At 39.6% G+C, this 14,781-nt stretch overlaps 1 protein-coding gene across 4 annotated transcripts in view; it reads left to right on the top strand.

Annotated features, from left to right (window-relative positions):
- Window positions 1–14,284, top strand: part of TBL1XR1 (TBL1X/Y related 1) — a 109,788-nt gene extending 95,504 nt beyond the window's left edge. For all 4 annotated transcript variants that reach the window (XM_066325748.1, XM_066325747.1, XM_066325749.1 and 1 more), the window contains 7 exons: window positions 1,481–1,541; window positions 2,710–2,831; window positions 3,318–3,392; window positions 5,777–5,904; window positions 6,082–6,247; window positions 7,097–7,198; window positions 8,915–14,284. In XM_066325748.1, coding sequence (XP_066181845.1) covers window positions 1,481–1,541; window positions 2,710–2,831; window positions 3,318–3,392; window positions 5,777–5,904; window positions 6,082–6,247; window positions 7,097–7,198; window positions 8,915–8,941 — 681 coding nt within the window. In that variant the 3' untranslated portion in view covers window positions 8,942–14,284. The remainder of the gene's footprint in view (window positions 1–1,480; window positions 1,542–2,709; window positions 2,832–3,317; window positions 3,393–5,776; window positions 5,905–6,081; window positions 6,248–7,096; window positions 7,199–8,914) is intronic.
- The last annotated feature ends 497 nt before the right edge of the window (window positions 14,285–14,781 follow it).

Raw genomic sequence — 14,781 nt, 5'->3', positions numbered from 1 at the left:
TGGGTTGGAAAATAAGTGTATTGAAACCAGAAACACGAAACTTTTGTAAAACCAAACCATCTAAATTCAGTGAAGCACTTCACTCAAAGCCTCAGGAAAAAAAAAATTGTACCAGAGGGATAGGTTCAGGCTGAGTTGAGTATCAGTCAAACCTGAGAATGATTATAAAGGTTAGAGCTGGAACATAAGGAAAGCTGATATAGCTGACTGGAGAGGTGCCAGTTGTGTAATGCCATGGAGCTCATTGTTTGACTGTGTTTTATTTCACATCTCTAAACAAATTCAGGTTTACAAGGTCTTTCAGTTCAGAGCTGCTGTTAGTGTGAGGGGTTTATGTATGAATGGTAGGAAGGGCACAGAGTGATGGGAAATGTACTTAAAGTGAATTCAGAGAATCAAATAGACTATTTCAAGAGTAAGGAGAGTTGATTTTTTTCCCTCTGTAACTGATTCGAGGTGCAGAAGTCAGCACAGGTTTTAGTGAGAGTGGCAAACTGCAACCTCAGTATAACCACTTAAAACTGGCAATGTCACTGTAAAGTAGTAAACTTTCTCTTTTATTTTTTTTCCCCCTCCATGCATTTACTTGGTTTGCTTTAATAGCCAGCTTTATAAATGCTTGTGCTGGCACAAAAGAAGGAAAATTTAATGTCTCAAAGCATGGAAAGGATGTGTTTATTCTTTTGGCATCTGTGATAGTTACACCAGTTTTTAAATATTTGTGGAGGTGCAGCTTTCATTTGCAGGAAAATAATTAAGGAAGAAATAGAAACCTCATTCCAGTCAATAAAACTTCTTAGACAAACTGAGATTATGCTTTGAAAAATATTCTGCTTTAGCAGAGAGAAGGACTCCTTTTCCTTAATTAATTTGTGTGGTCAGTTCGTGTTTCCATTGAATTTGGTGTCAAAATTTTCATTGATCATTGAGGTAGGGCAGGAATGTTGGCATATAATATACTGATGATAAGATACTAATTTTGTCATGTAAGATTTCTTTAAGCAGAAGGTTATGAAAGTATTGGCAGAGAAAAAAAATAGAAGGAAATTACACCCTTAAATTTTTCAGTATGTGACTAATTGTTAATAACATCTCCTTAGGAACAAGTGAGTAGTTGATACTACAATTTGAATATAGAATTATTAGAAATTAAAATAGGTGTGTGGAGTGGATTACAAGAATATAAATAGGACTAAGGGGATAAAATTGTTTAAAAGCCCAGAAATTCCTTCTTCCCTCTAGACCCCAAAATGTTGTGGTTAAACACCTTTCTAATACAATCTTAAATTTTCTACTGTTTTCTGTACATCTACTACTATTTCTTTTAGTACTGGATCAAACTCTAGAAATGTATAATCAAGAGCAGGTTTGGGTGATGGTGAGCAGGGTAGGTATTCTCATACTTGTGAGTGGTGGTAGTTGTGGGGAAATTACCAATTTGCACAAGTTTGTTTATTGTTTATTTATCTGTTTAACACAGACCACAATTATTTGGGATGCCCACACTGGTGAAGCCAAGCAGCAGTTTCCTTTTCATTCTGGTAGGTTTTCATTTCATCATTAAAATTTGTCATCTGAATAGACAAAAAGGTGTTACTTTTTAAAATAAATTTAAAATTCTGATGTTCGTGGTGCTTGTATGCATCATTTTAAAATCTTACAGGTAGTCTTTGGTAACTGAGTCTCATATTGGAATTTTGAGAATGTAAATAAAGATAGATTTGTTCTGATTTATAACTCACAGTTTTATTGCAGTTCCATGAAAGTCATAAGAGAGGAATAATCCAAGTATTCCTGACTTGCTGTAGTATGGTGGCAGACAAATCGTGTGGGTGGGCCACAAGGGATTAGTGTTTATCACCTCAGGATTGCATTTGTCACCCTCCTGATGCAGCGATCCCACCCCATATCCCATTGTTCCTCTGTCCCCAGATTGTCTGGCCTCAAACCAGCTGAAAGCTGTTCACTGGCCAGCTGGGGTGGGAGTGCAGGAGGTCAGACAAATTACTCTGTGGGCTGCATGCTGAGCAATCCTGCCAGAATCAGCTGGAAAACAGAATGGAGAGGATGACAGACATGTCATTGAAGGGCCTCCAAGAAACGTGTCCCGTTCTCACTCTTTATTCTGCTCATGCCACATTTCCAGTGGCATGACAGCAGTCAAAAATGTCAAGTCAGCATTTACTCCAAGCAGTTCTCTCTGCTATCTGCCATAAATAGCGGGCTTGATCAAATGGAACATGTTGCCCATGATTAAGCTTCAAGTCACCACGCTTCACAATGCTGGAATTAAGAAAGGAAAATCCTTACCTTTCCCTGGCTGCCATCCCTGAGCAGGAGCTGCTGGTGGAGATGGGCTCATGCATGATCCTGTGTGAAGTTGTGGGAACCTGTTCCTTTTGCTGACTCCTGAGATTTGTTTATAGATGCCTTAGTGACAACTTGATGTCTTGCTGCACCTGTCTTCTGTGTAACTTTTTTCTCAAATATGCTCCGTATTATGATGAATTATATTAAATTTGTTCCATTTTCCCTAAGACTTGTTTTGGCTGCATTTCTTACTGCTCATAGTGTTTATCTTCAGAACTGCTGTAAAATTAACAATTGCTTCCTGTTGGCTTTTGTTCCAACGTGGTGCATACTAAATTTGCACATCAAATTCTTGCAGAGCGTGTACTATAGCTTTAAATATCTTTCTTTTTCTTTTAGCACCAGCATTAGATGTTGATTGGCAGAGTAACAACACATTTGCCTCTTGCAGTACAGACATGTGTATTCACGTTTGTAAACTAGGACAAGACAGGCCCATCAAAACCTTCCAGGGTCACACAGTAAGTTCTACAAAAAGGGGGTTGCCCTGTGATACTTTTATTAGTGAGAGGTTGGGGGCTCAGTAAACTTAGCAGGACCCAGCACTTGTGTAATGGTTGGTCATTGGCTACAGGCAGTAGATGCACACATAGGTAGTTGTGGTTAAGGACTTATGGTAATCACTATCTCTGTGATTATCAGAACAATTTTCACTCCCATGTGCAGCTTGTTTTACCAGTGCCAGGGTGCAAGAGTGAGCTTTAGAAGAAGCAGCTTTGATAACTTCAAGATTTTGCCACCTGGTGTAGAAGAATGCATGGGAAATGTGATAAATGAATAGAAAAAAGCTGTTGTTATTGAAGGCAAAGCTATGAATAAAAATTGAGTGTTAAAATCCTGACAATTATGCAAGTGCTCATAACTGCTGTCCAGCTTTATCTTTATCTTTAAGCTGTCATTTGTAATGGAATGGAAGACTCCAACTTACTCTCACTGTTCACTTTTAGAATGAAGTAAATGCAATCAAATGGGATCCAACTGGTAACCTGCTGGCATCCTGCTCTGATGACATGACTCTAAAGGTAATGGAAGTTCTGGGCTGGCCCTTGCCTTTGTAGGACTCTGGAATGCACTCCATTAGCCTGGACATTCAGGCAGTATCACTGTACTTGCTGTGTTGTCCAATATTTGTTCTTTTTTAATATAACGAGGTTAGGCAATCGTAGAAATCCTTGTTAATCAAGGCCAAGCTTTGGTCCAGAGAACTTGTTACAAGCTGCCAGCCTGAGACTTGGAGCATGATTTATTAGGTCCTTTTAGCTGTTTACAGAATCAGGTCATTAATCATTAAACTGTCACGCTTGATGGTTGATTTTGGTTAAAAGAAAAAATTGGAATGCACATCAGGTAGCACATAAAAGAATGTGTGACTTGCTCCTTTCCTGGTTTTCTTCTGCTTACCCCCTTCTTTCTAGTTAAAATCTTTGGCATGTTGTTTCTTCAGAGGCTGTGTGCCCTCCTGGATTTTTCCAGTTCATCAGGAGTCATTCTGCGATTTTCACTCACACCTAGACTTGTCCTCCAAATGATTCACAGCTACATGCTTTCTTGTAAACTTGTGAGTGCAGAGGACACTTCAGGGCACTCTAGAGATCCTGACAAACCTGCCAGCAGCAGGAATGAGGCTGTTCATGCCTGACAGGCCAGTGCTGCTTCCATGGTACAGATGCTTTTCATTACTCCTGTACTGCTTTACATTCACTGGGACCTTCAGCACTGTGCTTGGTAGAGTTTCAGGATACATTTTTTTACATTGCCAGCACTGTCCTGCTAGTAGCCCTTGGGACAATTAATTCCATCCAGCTCACTGTTATTTAATCAGGGAATGCCTGAATGAGGAGCCACATATCCCTCCTGCTGGCACACAGTCAGGTTCTGGCAAGGGAAATCACCTTATCTAAATACAAACACATAAGCATTAAGCCTCCAGTCTAAAACTGGATGTCTAGACATCTCCAGTCAGCACTGTCTAGCAAGTTATCCTTTCCTAAGTGTCTTAAGTCAAGTGTGATGAGGAAACCCCTGAAAGCATCAGTTGTTCTCCACTGGCAGAGGATGGAGTCAAAACAGCCAGCTTCAGCAGGTATTTAATACTTAAACAGCTGGAACTCCAGGGTGATGATGAATTCCAGGCTGGAGCTGGAGCTGTTGCAGCTGCCTCTCTGTGAGTAGAGGTGACAACCAGGAATGTGTCAGCATTTGTGGGATTCAGGCAATTAACTTTTTGGTGGCTGTTTTGAATGGAGCCCAGACTGGAAAGAATATTATTGTTTTGTTCAGGGTTAGCTCAAACACCAAATGCTGGAGGATAAGTCTGCACATCACTAATCACTTGTGGATCACTTGCTTTTCAATGGCAGGAGGAATAAACGCCAGCTTTGGAAGCACATGGAAGGTGCCCAGTGATTTATTTACTTGGTTAGTTTCTATCTACAGCTCAATGTTCTCTAGGGCAGTTGATACAGACTCTTTCATCTGTGCCAGTTTTGGGAAGAGAAGCTAGATTTTGATCCCATCAATTAAACTGGAAATACAATTTCAATTCTGTCTGCACATTGAAAATCAATTTCCTCTTCAGCAAAGCAGCAATTCTGAAAAGCACCATTTATTTACACATGCACCTCAATTGCATCTTAAATACAGTTGGGCTTAAACGTGTTCCTGGTAGCTTTTTCTAACAAAAAGTGTGAACTAAAAGCATTACTGAGAGAGATATTATTAAAAATAGCATTCAGGTGGTTATCTGCCATATCCAACTTTATATGCAGGAAAAAACATAAAAGCCTTGCCAAATCCCTTCTGTAGAAGCAATGTAAACTCTTAATGGAATAAAGTTATTTTGTTTCTTGAGCATGATCATACAGGAGTTGGAGTCCTCTAATGACCTCTGTGAAGTTCTGAACACTGAAATCTGGCAATGCAGATTCTAATAAGTCAGGAAAATGCCATAGTGGTATTTCTTTCCCTGGATTTGTATGAAAACAGAAAACTTCTCTACTATCCCTTTATTTCACTCAGTCTGTGTAGCAAGAAGTTCATTTAAAAATAGGACCGTGATATTTTAGCAACTCAGACATGAACATTTACATATTGCTCTTCTCATTTCAGCATCTGCTCTCATCCCTGCACTTTTCAAGTGGTTTTCAGTTAACTCAGACAGTTTGGTTTCTACAGGCAGCACCTTTGTAACTCATTAACCTCACTGGGGGCTTAGAACACAAAGAATGAAAGGTCCTGGAATAAAACTTGGCATAATTACTCTAAAAACCAAGCAATCACAGCAAATGTTTTGAGTGCTCTAAAAGGTAACAGTCAGCCTGCAAATGATACAGAAGAAACATGTATAACATGTATTTTAGTACAATAGTGTGCTAATTATTTGTGTTTTCCTCCCTTTTTATCACAGATCTGGAGTATGAAACAAGACAGTTGTGTCCATGATTTACAAGCACACAACAAAGAAATTTATACTATCAAATGGAGTCCTACAGGACCAGGAACAAATAATCCAAATGCCAATCTTATGTTAGCAAGGTACTATTTAATCCTGGTTTTAAATTCTTGTTAAACATTATTTTTACCTCACTTTCTATGAATGTAAGTTCACAGAATGCTTTGAAGCACATAAGATACTTTATCATGTTCTGTTTGTATTGGCAGCAAAAAGATGTTGAATCGAGATGTAATTAATCTGTTTTTTTCCCTTGACAGTGCATCCTTTGATTCTACTGTTAGGTTATGGGATGTAGACAGAGGAATTTGTATTCATACTCTGACAAAACATCAAGAACCTGTGTACAGTGTAGCTTTCAGTCCTGATGGCAGGTACCTGGCCAGTGGCTCCTTTGATAAATGTGTACACATCTGGAATACACAGGTATTGCTCTTCTCTGTGCTCAGAAGTTTGTGGTCTTTTCCATCCCTCCAGCCTTTGTTTATCCGTCATACTTCAGCCACAAAGAACTGTGTCATTCCTAACACACTGGTTTTCTCTTTGTTCTGAGATTATTTCTTTTAATGTTAATCTTTTAATTTCTCGTACATTTAGTTTATCACTTAAAATGCTTTGCCCTATGGTGAAGTAACACTTTACATTGTCTTAGCAAAAAACCCAAAAAGACAAAAAACCAAGCAAACCAAAAAGACTCAACCAAAAACTCACTGACAAAACCCCACATGGAACAAAATTTCTCCAAGAACATATTTCATCCAAAAATAGTCTGTGTTAATTCTGAACTTTAAATTCCTGATAAAACAGGGGCTTTTGTGAAAAAATGAGGAGTGGGTGGGGACATACTAATCTGATTGGATGATTCATCGAATTTTACTGACAAACAAGAGAATGCAAAATGAGTGAACATAATGATGACAAAGTATTTCTGTGAAACTTTCTCGAAAAGGACACTACTACTTGTTCTGTATTTCTGGCAAAAAAAAAATAATGTCTTGTTGTATTTGAAAGTCTTGTCAGGCATGATGCAATCTCTGGCTACTGGGCATTGGGTATTAATTTCTGAAAGGCTCATTTTAGTAATTGGAAGTAGTCATGAGAATGGTTGTACCACATTCTTTAACAAGGTGCTGAGACTGTCCACAAATCTCTTCTGGGCCACTTTCCTCTGAGAATTTTAGCTTTTAAAAGCAGTGGGGAAATTTTACATGTACAAATTGTGCTTGTTGACTTTGATTTTGTTGTATTAATTACTTTTTTCGTCCATTTTTTTAGACAGGTGCCCTAGTTCACAGTTATCGGGGAACAGGAGGGATTTTTGAGGTTTGCTGGAATGCAGCAGGAGACAAAGTTGGAGCAAGTGCTTCAGATGGTTCAGTAAGTGTTGCTTGACTTGGTTGGTGTTCTAATAACAAACATCCTCTGGAAATCTTTTAACCAACAAAGGAGACAAAATTTCCTTCTCTAGCTGAAGGTTGAATACAGCCAGCTCACCTGTAGGTTTTCAGCTGTAACCATGCTGTGGTAAGGAGACTATCTCTATTCCAGTCCAAAAACCTCAGAAGGTGGAGATATCTCCAATTTATATTTTCTGTTCCTTCTGGGGCCTGCTGTGTCAGCCTGTTCAGTGTGGCTGGTTTAGAAACAAACTTGATTTTTTTTCTCTGCCCTTTTTGAGTGAAAATGCGCAGTTTTAGTGATGTTACTATAGTGCATGACAGGAATGAAATACCTTCTGCATTGCATTCAACAGCAAAACAAAGTGCAAATTTCTAAATGCTTGTAATTAAAAAGTTCCTAAAAATGTCAGCAGCTATATATAAATATCAGTCTGCTCTACTTTTCCTTAGGGAAAGCAGGGAATAAAATCATGTTTAACTAATCCTGAATGCCCACAGTGTCATTTCACTGCAGGGTGGTGGAGCATCACCTCCTGGCTGCTCTGACACTGTCCTGCAGGGAGCTGCAGTGGGATGGGAATGTGCAGGGTCTTCGTAAGGAGCACAGTCCCAAGGCTTTTGCTTGCTTCTGTCTCACCAAGGTTTGCAAAGAAAGGAGAGGAGAGCCTAGGGAAAAGCAAAATTAAAATAAAAAAAGACTGATAAGGGAATTGTGTTTTGAAGTGCTGCAGCTTCCTTTAGCAAATGTCAGCAAAATCAGTCCTGGCAGCTTAGTAGTGCAGAGTCTCAGGTGGTATCTTAACACAGGTGCCAAAGCATTTCCCTCCTGAATGCTTCTTGCTGGTAAGTAGGGTTGTTTTGTTAGAGTTCAATTCACAAAATAGGAAGCTCTAGATTTTAAGAAGCCTAAATTCTAGAGAAGTAATTTGGATGAGTCTTTATATCATTTTAGTCTTGTAAGTATAGGCAATATCATAAAAGGACAAAGGCTCAAGGCATATCCTAAGTAGAAATTATCACTCCCCCCAGATGACCCTATTTATACATGCTGTGTAACCTTTCCAGTCCTCCAATTAATTTAACCCAAGAGGTTGATTGTACTTGGAATAGATTTGGCTTCATTTAGTTTCTGATATATTAAAAAATATTGGGCTTAATTTGTTCTATATTGTTGACTAGCAAAAGCTTCTCATCCACTCTGTTTTAAGTGTGCTTGCATCTGTGGTGTTATCTTGTGTGTGGTTGTATTTTACTAATAGATTTCTGACAGACCCAGAAGCACTACTTAATGGAGATTCTGGGAAGACTAAAACTGGAGTTTGTACACCATTAATTGTTTTGCTGATCTAATTTAGTACTTGTCCACGTACTTAAATTTCATTTTATGATTTTACAAATCAGATTCGAGTAAGCTCTCAGCCTCACAGTATTAAATATCAGGCAAACAGCTTACATAAGATGTTGTTGCTGTTCTGATAGTAATTTTGGAGGCAGCAGTGCCCCTTAGCTCTGGGGCTGGCTGGGGGTTCATCAGGCGCTCACTTGGTTATTTTAATATTACCTAATCATTGTTAATAGCTGTAACGTTAAGCTTACACAATCCACGTGGCAGGTTTTGCTGTGATCCTTCAGGCAGAAGTGTAAAGCCCTGTGGTGCTGTGCAGCTGCTGTACCTGTGTCTCTCTCTTTGCAGGTTTGTGTATTAGACCTCCGGAAATAGCGCTCTTAGTTGGAAGCCATGGACCGACTATGAATGTGTACATAGCCAAAATGACTGTCCCTGACCCATGTACTGCTATAGTCCCAACGAACCATGGCCAGTCCACTACAGCCAAATGTAAAAGAAATATATACATAGACTGTATATAAAAAAAAAAAAAAAGAAAAAAAAGAAAAAGAAAAAAAAAAGGAAAAAAAAAAGAGGAGAAAAAAAAAATAAATTTACACCCTGAAGAGGATGACAGAGTTTTGTCACAGCTTGTGAATCCTGTTCACCAAGTGCTGGAATCTGCTGTGCCCCAAAATAACATTTAAAGGTTTTGGATATGAAAACAAGAAGAGAGCGAGCGAGAGAGAGAAATATACCATATACAAGAGCAGACCCATATACATACCAAAATCAGAAGATACTAATGGCAGCCTTCATTACCCCTTCCCCCATGAAATCCATTCTCACGTGGATTTGTGGGGTATTTTTGTTTTCCTTCTCAGTAGTTGAGCAGTTCGTGTGTACAGAGAAAATGGACTTACAGAAATCTGCAGCAGTAGTTTTTTTTTTCTTTGCTTTTAATCATTGGGTTTTCTGTTTTGTTTTGGTTAAGTTTACGGATGCATGAAGTAAGGGAGTGATTTAGTTTCTTGTTTATATTTTTTCACCTTGGAAAAAGAAAAAAAAAAAGCGTTTCTTTGAAACATGTTTTGATGCATTCTTTGAAGAGGTAGTTTGAACCTGATGATGTTTGGTACATTTTGTGGCTCCCAGAGCACAATTTTGTGAACAGAGGGAGGGTGGCAAAGGGATTAGGGAGAGAGAAGAAAAAAAAATCCTTCTTTGCAGCGTGATCTTTCACGTTCTTCTCATCTACAAAGTAGGATGGAAATGGGTATAATGCTATGTTTGATTTTCTGGTGACATGGCTGAAATGCAGTAATTTCTCATTTGGGACATAATTCTGCCAAACTTAAGAACAGAAGGGCACAAAAACAACAGGAAAAAAAACAAACAGGGATGCAAAAAAAAAAAAAAAGAGAAAAAGATAAAGAGGAACAAACGCATCTTCTGTTGCTTTAAGACCATAGCTAAAATATGGTTAAATTGTGCACTATTGTGAAAAGGAGCAAAGTATAGCTGGGGGGATTTTGTTTAAGAGGTTAAGATCTTTCTGGACAAGGGTTCATGCCACAGCTTCTTTGAGAGTTGCCCATCATTATTTGTAGGAGCTTAGATGTATAACTGTAACCAAACTCCAGTATTAAAAGTATTTCATGTAATTTTTCTTTATTAAAATAAAATCTTTGGCATATATTTGATAACACTGCCATTAAGAGGCAAAATGTTTACTACCTTAGATTTAAAAAAAAAAAAAAATCTTAAACAGAGGACTTGCTTCAAGTTTATTTTAATAGCAGTGATTCAGCTTATTTAAAAGATGAATACTTGCACTAATTCCCCTGCTGCTCTGGTCCTGCAGTTTATTGTATCTTGTGACTACATTTTTTTCCAAATATAGGGTAGATGTAAGCTGCTATTTTTTTAATAATCACTACTATATAGTGTCTTTTACTCTGTTTACAATATCAAGTATTTTTCTTACAATGACAGATGTATATGGCAAACCTTTTTCTGCTCATGTGATTAAAAGTATACTAATAGTGATTTTATTTGTAAATGATAGCATGAGGTTGTGTTTATGCGTATGTGTAGTCGAAAAGGTTGCATCATGTCTTGCATAAGATTCCAAGAGTGTAAATTTATAAAAAAGAGAGGTTGTCAAATTTATGTCACAGACATTTTACTTAAGGAATGGTTTATATTACAGAGCTTTGCAAAGTTATCGGTTTTATAACACTATTTCAATCACAATTAATTTTGTGGCTTATGATTGTTAGTCTCTAACCTATTTTTTTATTCGTTTGGGGTTTTTTTTCCCCCTCCTCCAAGTTAAGTATAAATTCATTTAATTGAGATAATGCAGCTTTGACATTTTAACCATTGTTCTTTAGGCATCGATTTCTGCTATTTCCATGAAATAAACACGACTTGAAGCAAGTCTGAGTTTGGCTAAGGTAGGGCAGCAATTTGCCAGTGGTAAAGTCAAGTCAACAATACATTGTTTATATACACCCCAGGATTATACTGCTATCATACACAGCATTTAAAACCAACACCAAGTCATATCCATAAAGACAGTTATCCCTGGTGGTTCTGTGCCAGCTATTTTTAGGGTTTTGGAACATATTGCAAATGTTTAGAACAATTACCCTGTGAGTTACAATATGTAGGAAACCTAATATATTGAGTGTCTGGCACTTGAAATATTGCTTTTATTGCTGGAGGTCCATGACTGTGGCTGACCTCTGTCATTTAATGAAAAAAAATAAAAATAAAAAAAAATTCTGTGCAATAATTTTAAACTGTGCTCCCAGGAATAGACACAAATGTTTTGAGTATGTTTAAGCTGCATTTTTTGTTTAGCAATGCATTTGTCAATTGCACTGAATTTAAATCTGAAAGTCAGAAGTGATTCTTGATAGTACTTTTGTATTTTAATATGGACAGTTTATTCATTTTCATAAAAGTTATTGGATGATTCTTTCAGCCAACCTAAACAATTTGTGGTGGAATTCTGTGACATAGCCGCAAAAATCACACAGCCATGTTTTTAGGGTATTGCCATTTTCCTCTTTCTCAATCATCAGCTGTTTTGGTTGTAATTCTAGTTGCTTCAGCATAGCATCACACAGTCAGAAGCAGAGGACACCAGAGCTTCAGGCCAGGGCCGTCAGGTGTGGGTCTGGCAGGAACGTCGGCTCCGTCAGCTCCAGCGCTCCGGGCGCTCAGGCACAGCCGCTGCCCTGCTGAGGGCCAGCAGTGCCCACTGCCCTGGGGCCAGCCCAGTGTCCCCAGGCAGTGTCCCCAGGCAGTGTCCCCGAGCCGAGCTCTGGCCGTAGCTGTCCAGCCTCGCATGCCACAGTGCTGCTCCTGCTCCCGCGCTCCGCACGCCCGGAGCCGCCGCGCGCCGGGTCCTGCCACCCTGTCAACCCCAAACCAGACAAAACCACCACAGAACCCTGGCGTTAATCACCTGTCTTTTATAGCACAGAGGCCTCGTGTTCCAGGCTGGGGTAGACTGTCCTCCTCGCTCCTTTCAAAGGGGAAGCCAAATGGCAGCAAAGCCCTGACTTCGTGTGCCGTGTGCGTACATGCTCAGTCTTTTACGATGGAGTCATTCCAATTTTTACCAGTTCAACACGGTAACAGGCAAATATCCAAACAGAGGATAAAAGGAAGGGGGAAAGCTGGGCTCAGAATTAATGATGGGATAAGAACTGAACTGCTCCTGAGTCCGCTGTCTTTCTGTGCGTCCATCTCGGAATCCCGTTTCTCATTTTTGCATGACCAGATCCAGGTTTCTGTAGAGTTCGTCTTTTTCTATTTTTACTTTACCTTTTTTCTGCATTTTTAAATTGATGTAAAGATTCCCAACCAGTGGACTTTTTAGTGTAGTTAAGAGAATATCTAGGTCTTCATAAAAGCTTTTTTAGACTCTTTGTAATGTTGATAAACTGAGTTTATTCTGGGACTACCATTGTGCAGGGTTATTTAGCATGTCTACTAGATGATTGGAAATCTTATATGAAACACTAAAAGTGCCTCTTTTTCTGGGTTGGGTGGAGGGGAGGTAGTAGTTACCAGAGTCAGAACGACATGGCATTTCGAAGCATGTTTCTTGATTTCGTGACACTTTAATGCATCTTGAGAGAAAGGCCAAAGATTTCTACCAATTTTAATTGATTTTTCATTTTAAAAAAAAGCACTCCTTTTTCCTTACACTGCTTACCTCATGCTAGGGCGTCTGCTGGGGCGTTGTACCTTGGGAATGTCCTTTGTGTTTAGGGAGAGCAGTGGGGGGCACAGGGCGGCCGTGCCAATGGGTGACCCCAGCAGCCGACACGTTTAATTAATTTAATTAAGGAGATTCTTTACCGCTGCAGACTGGTGGGGGGTTTCAGCCTGTAAATACAAGGTTGTCTGGTTTTGTCTGTTCAGCAAAGAGCTTCGGGAGCCGATTTTGACTTCAGCAGAAATGCCACTGTCACTTCACGAGGAGCCCTTGCCAGGGTGAGCGCTGGAGGCGCCGGGGCCGTGCCGAACCCCCCGTGTGGATAAAATGAGCCACGTCCCCATTGAGCCGAGGGTCCCCCGCTGTCCCCGGGGTTTTCCAGAGCAGGGCCTGCCACATTTAGCCCAGTTCCTTTATTTTTTTTTGGCTGATGAGCAGGGTAGCTCCTCCCTTCCCAAAGCCCTGTAGAGCCATTCCCCGGTGGGATCACTTCCACCTTCCCCAGACGCCTGAAGAAAGCAGAAGCAACATTGTGGCATGTTAGAAGCAAATACGGCTTCGGGAGACAGCAGTAAATCTCCATCGAGATCCCTGACATTTTCCGTAGGGAGAGAGACATGGAGCAGTCCTCACTTCTCCCTCTAGAGAAGGCTCTCAAATACCACGAGCTGTGAAAGTGTGACTGTCTTCACTGTCAGGCTGGTGGGAGGCAGACGAAGCAGGAAAATCTGCCCTTTCGAGTGGATTGCAGATTTAGTGTTAATAGTGCTTCAGATCAGTAGTTTTGAGTACATAATTCGCTTTCTCTGCCTTTAAGTTTGAAGCTTGACAATAACTTGAGGCATGTTTTTGTTTTGTTTTGGGTTTTGTTTTGTTTTTTTTTTTTTAATTTTTAAATAATCATTCATTTTTACTTCATAATGTTTTTTGACATTTGTGGGTAAAATACAAGAAAACAGTCTGCATGTTGTTGCTAGTCCAGTGTACTTTGCAATCTTGTCCTCAACAGACTGCAGTGTGCAGAACAGTAATTCTAGAATACAGAAGTAATTTTCTCTCTCTCCTGACATTGACATTGTAGTTGTAATGGTTTCATTTGGAGTTACAAATCCTTTGGGTCTAATTCTGTGAGCCTACCTATAGCACTGGATTAAAATGTCTGCATCATTTCTTCAGTTATCCAGTTAAACTACAACTGTTGTAAAAGTGTAAATCAGCCCATGACAGTTTTTTGTACTTGTTTAAAGGACTTTTATTGTTCAGTTTTCATGATTATTGTCTAAAGAAGACTGATATAGATGTTCTATACTGTCCTGGACCATGTTAATTACACTTTATGATGTATTTTGGTTCTACATCACAATGATTTGTCCCCAAGGCCCTTATATCCCTTCTAGGCACATTTTCTGTTGCAGTTTCCCTTTGCATTGTATTGCTTTGACAACTGTAATTTGAATCAGATCTGAAAGAGGTCCAGAATAAAATATATTTTGATATTACTTTGGCTGAATGTTATATACCAGTAATTTTAAACGCTTGGGATGGAAGATTTGCAGATCATTAAGCGGGGGAAGTGACAGACTTAAACACTATTTTTAATATTTAGTTTGGCACATTTTCACGCTAAGACAAGGTGCAAACAGCAGCAGGAGGAGCTGCACTGTGTGGCTGCAGGATCTTAGTGAGCACACAAAGATCTTTTGTGAGCAGATCCTGTGACACTGACACCATCCCCTGCCACCCTGTCCTGCTGTTCCATTGAGGGGAACTGATTTATTTCATGTTTTACATGCTCCATCGTCCCCTCACCCCTACACCTGTGGAACAGAAGCAGAGTCCAGTGGTGCCTGCAGCTGTGGCCTAGCTGTGTGGAAGATTCTGGAGGCGTGGGAGCAGCTCCTCCCTGGTGATGGGAGTCTCACGTCGGGGAGATCTGCTGTTACAGAGTGACTCAGTTTGGCTGTGCAGAGCAATGTCTGTGTTCCTGTGTTCTGGA

The sequence above is a fragment of the Sylvia atricapilla genome, chromosome 10, assembly GCF_009819655.1.
Source record: "Sylvia atricapilla isolate bSylAtr1 chromosome 10, bSylAtr1.pri, whole genome shotgun sequence".
Lineage (NCBI taxonomy): Eukaryota > Metazoa > Chordata > Aves > Passeriformes > Sylviidae > Sylvia > Sylvia atricapilla.
The sequence above is the reverse complement of the archived record's forward strand: the minus strand, read 5'-3'. Positions and strand labels throughout refer to the sequence as shown.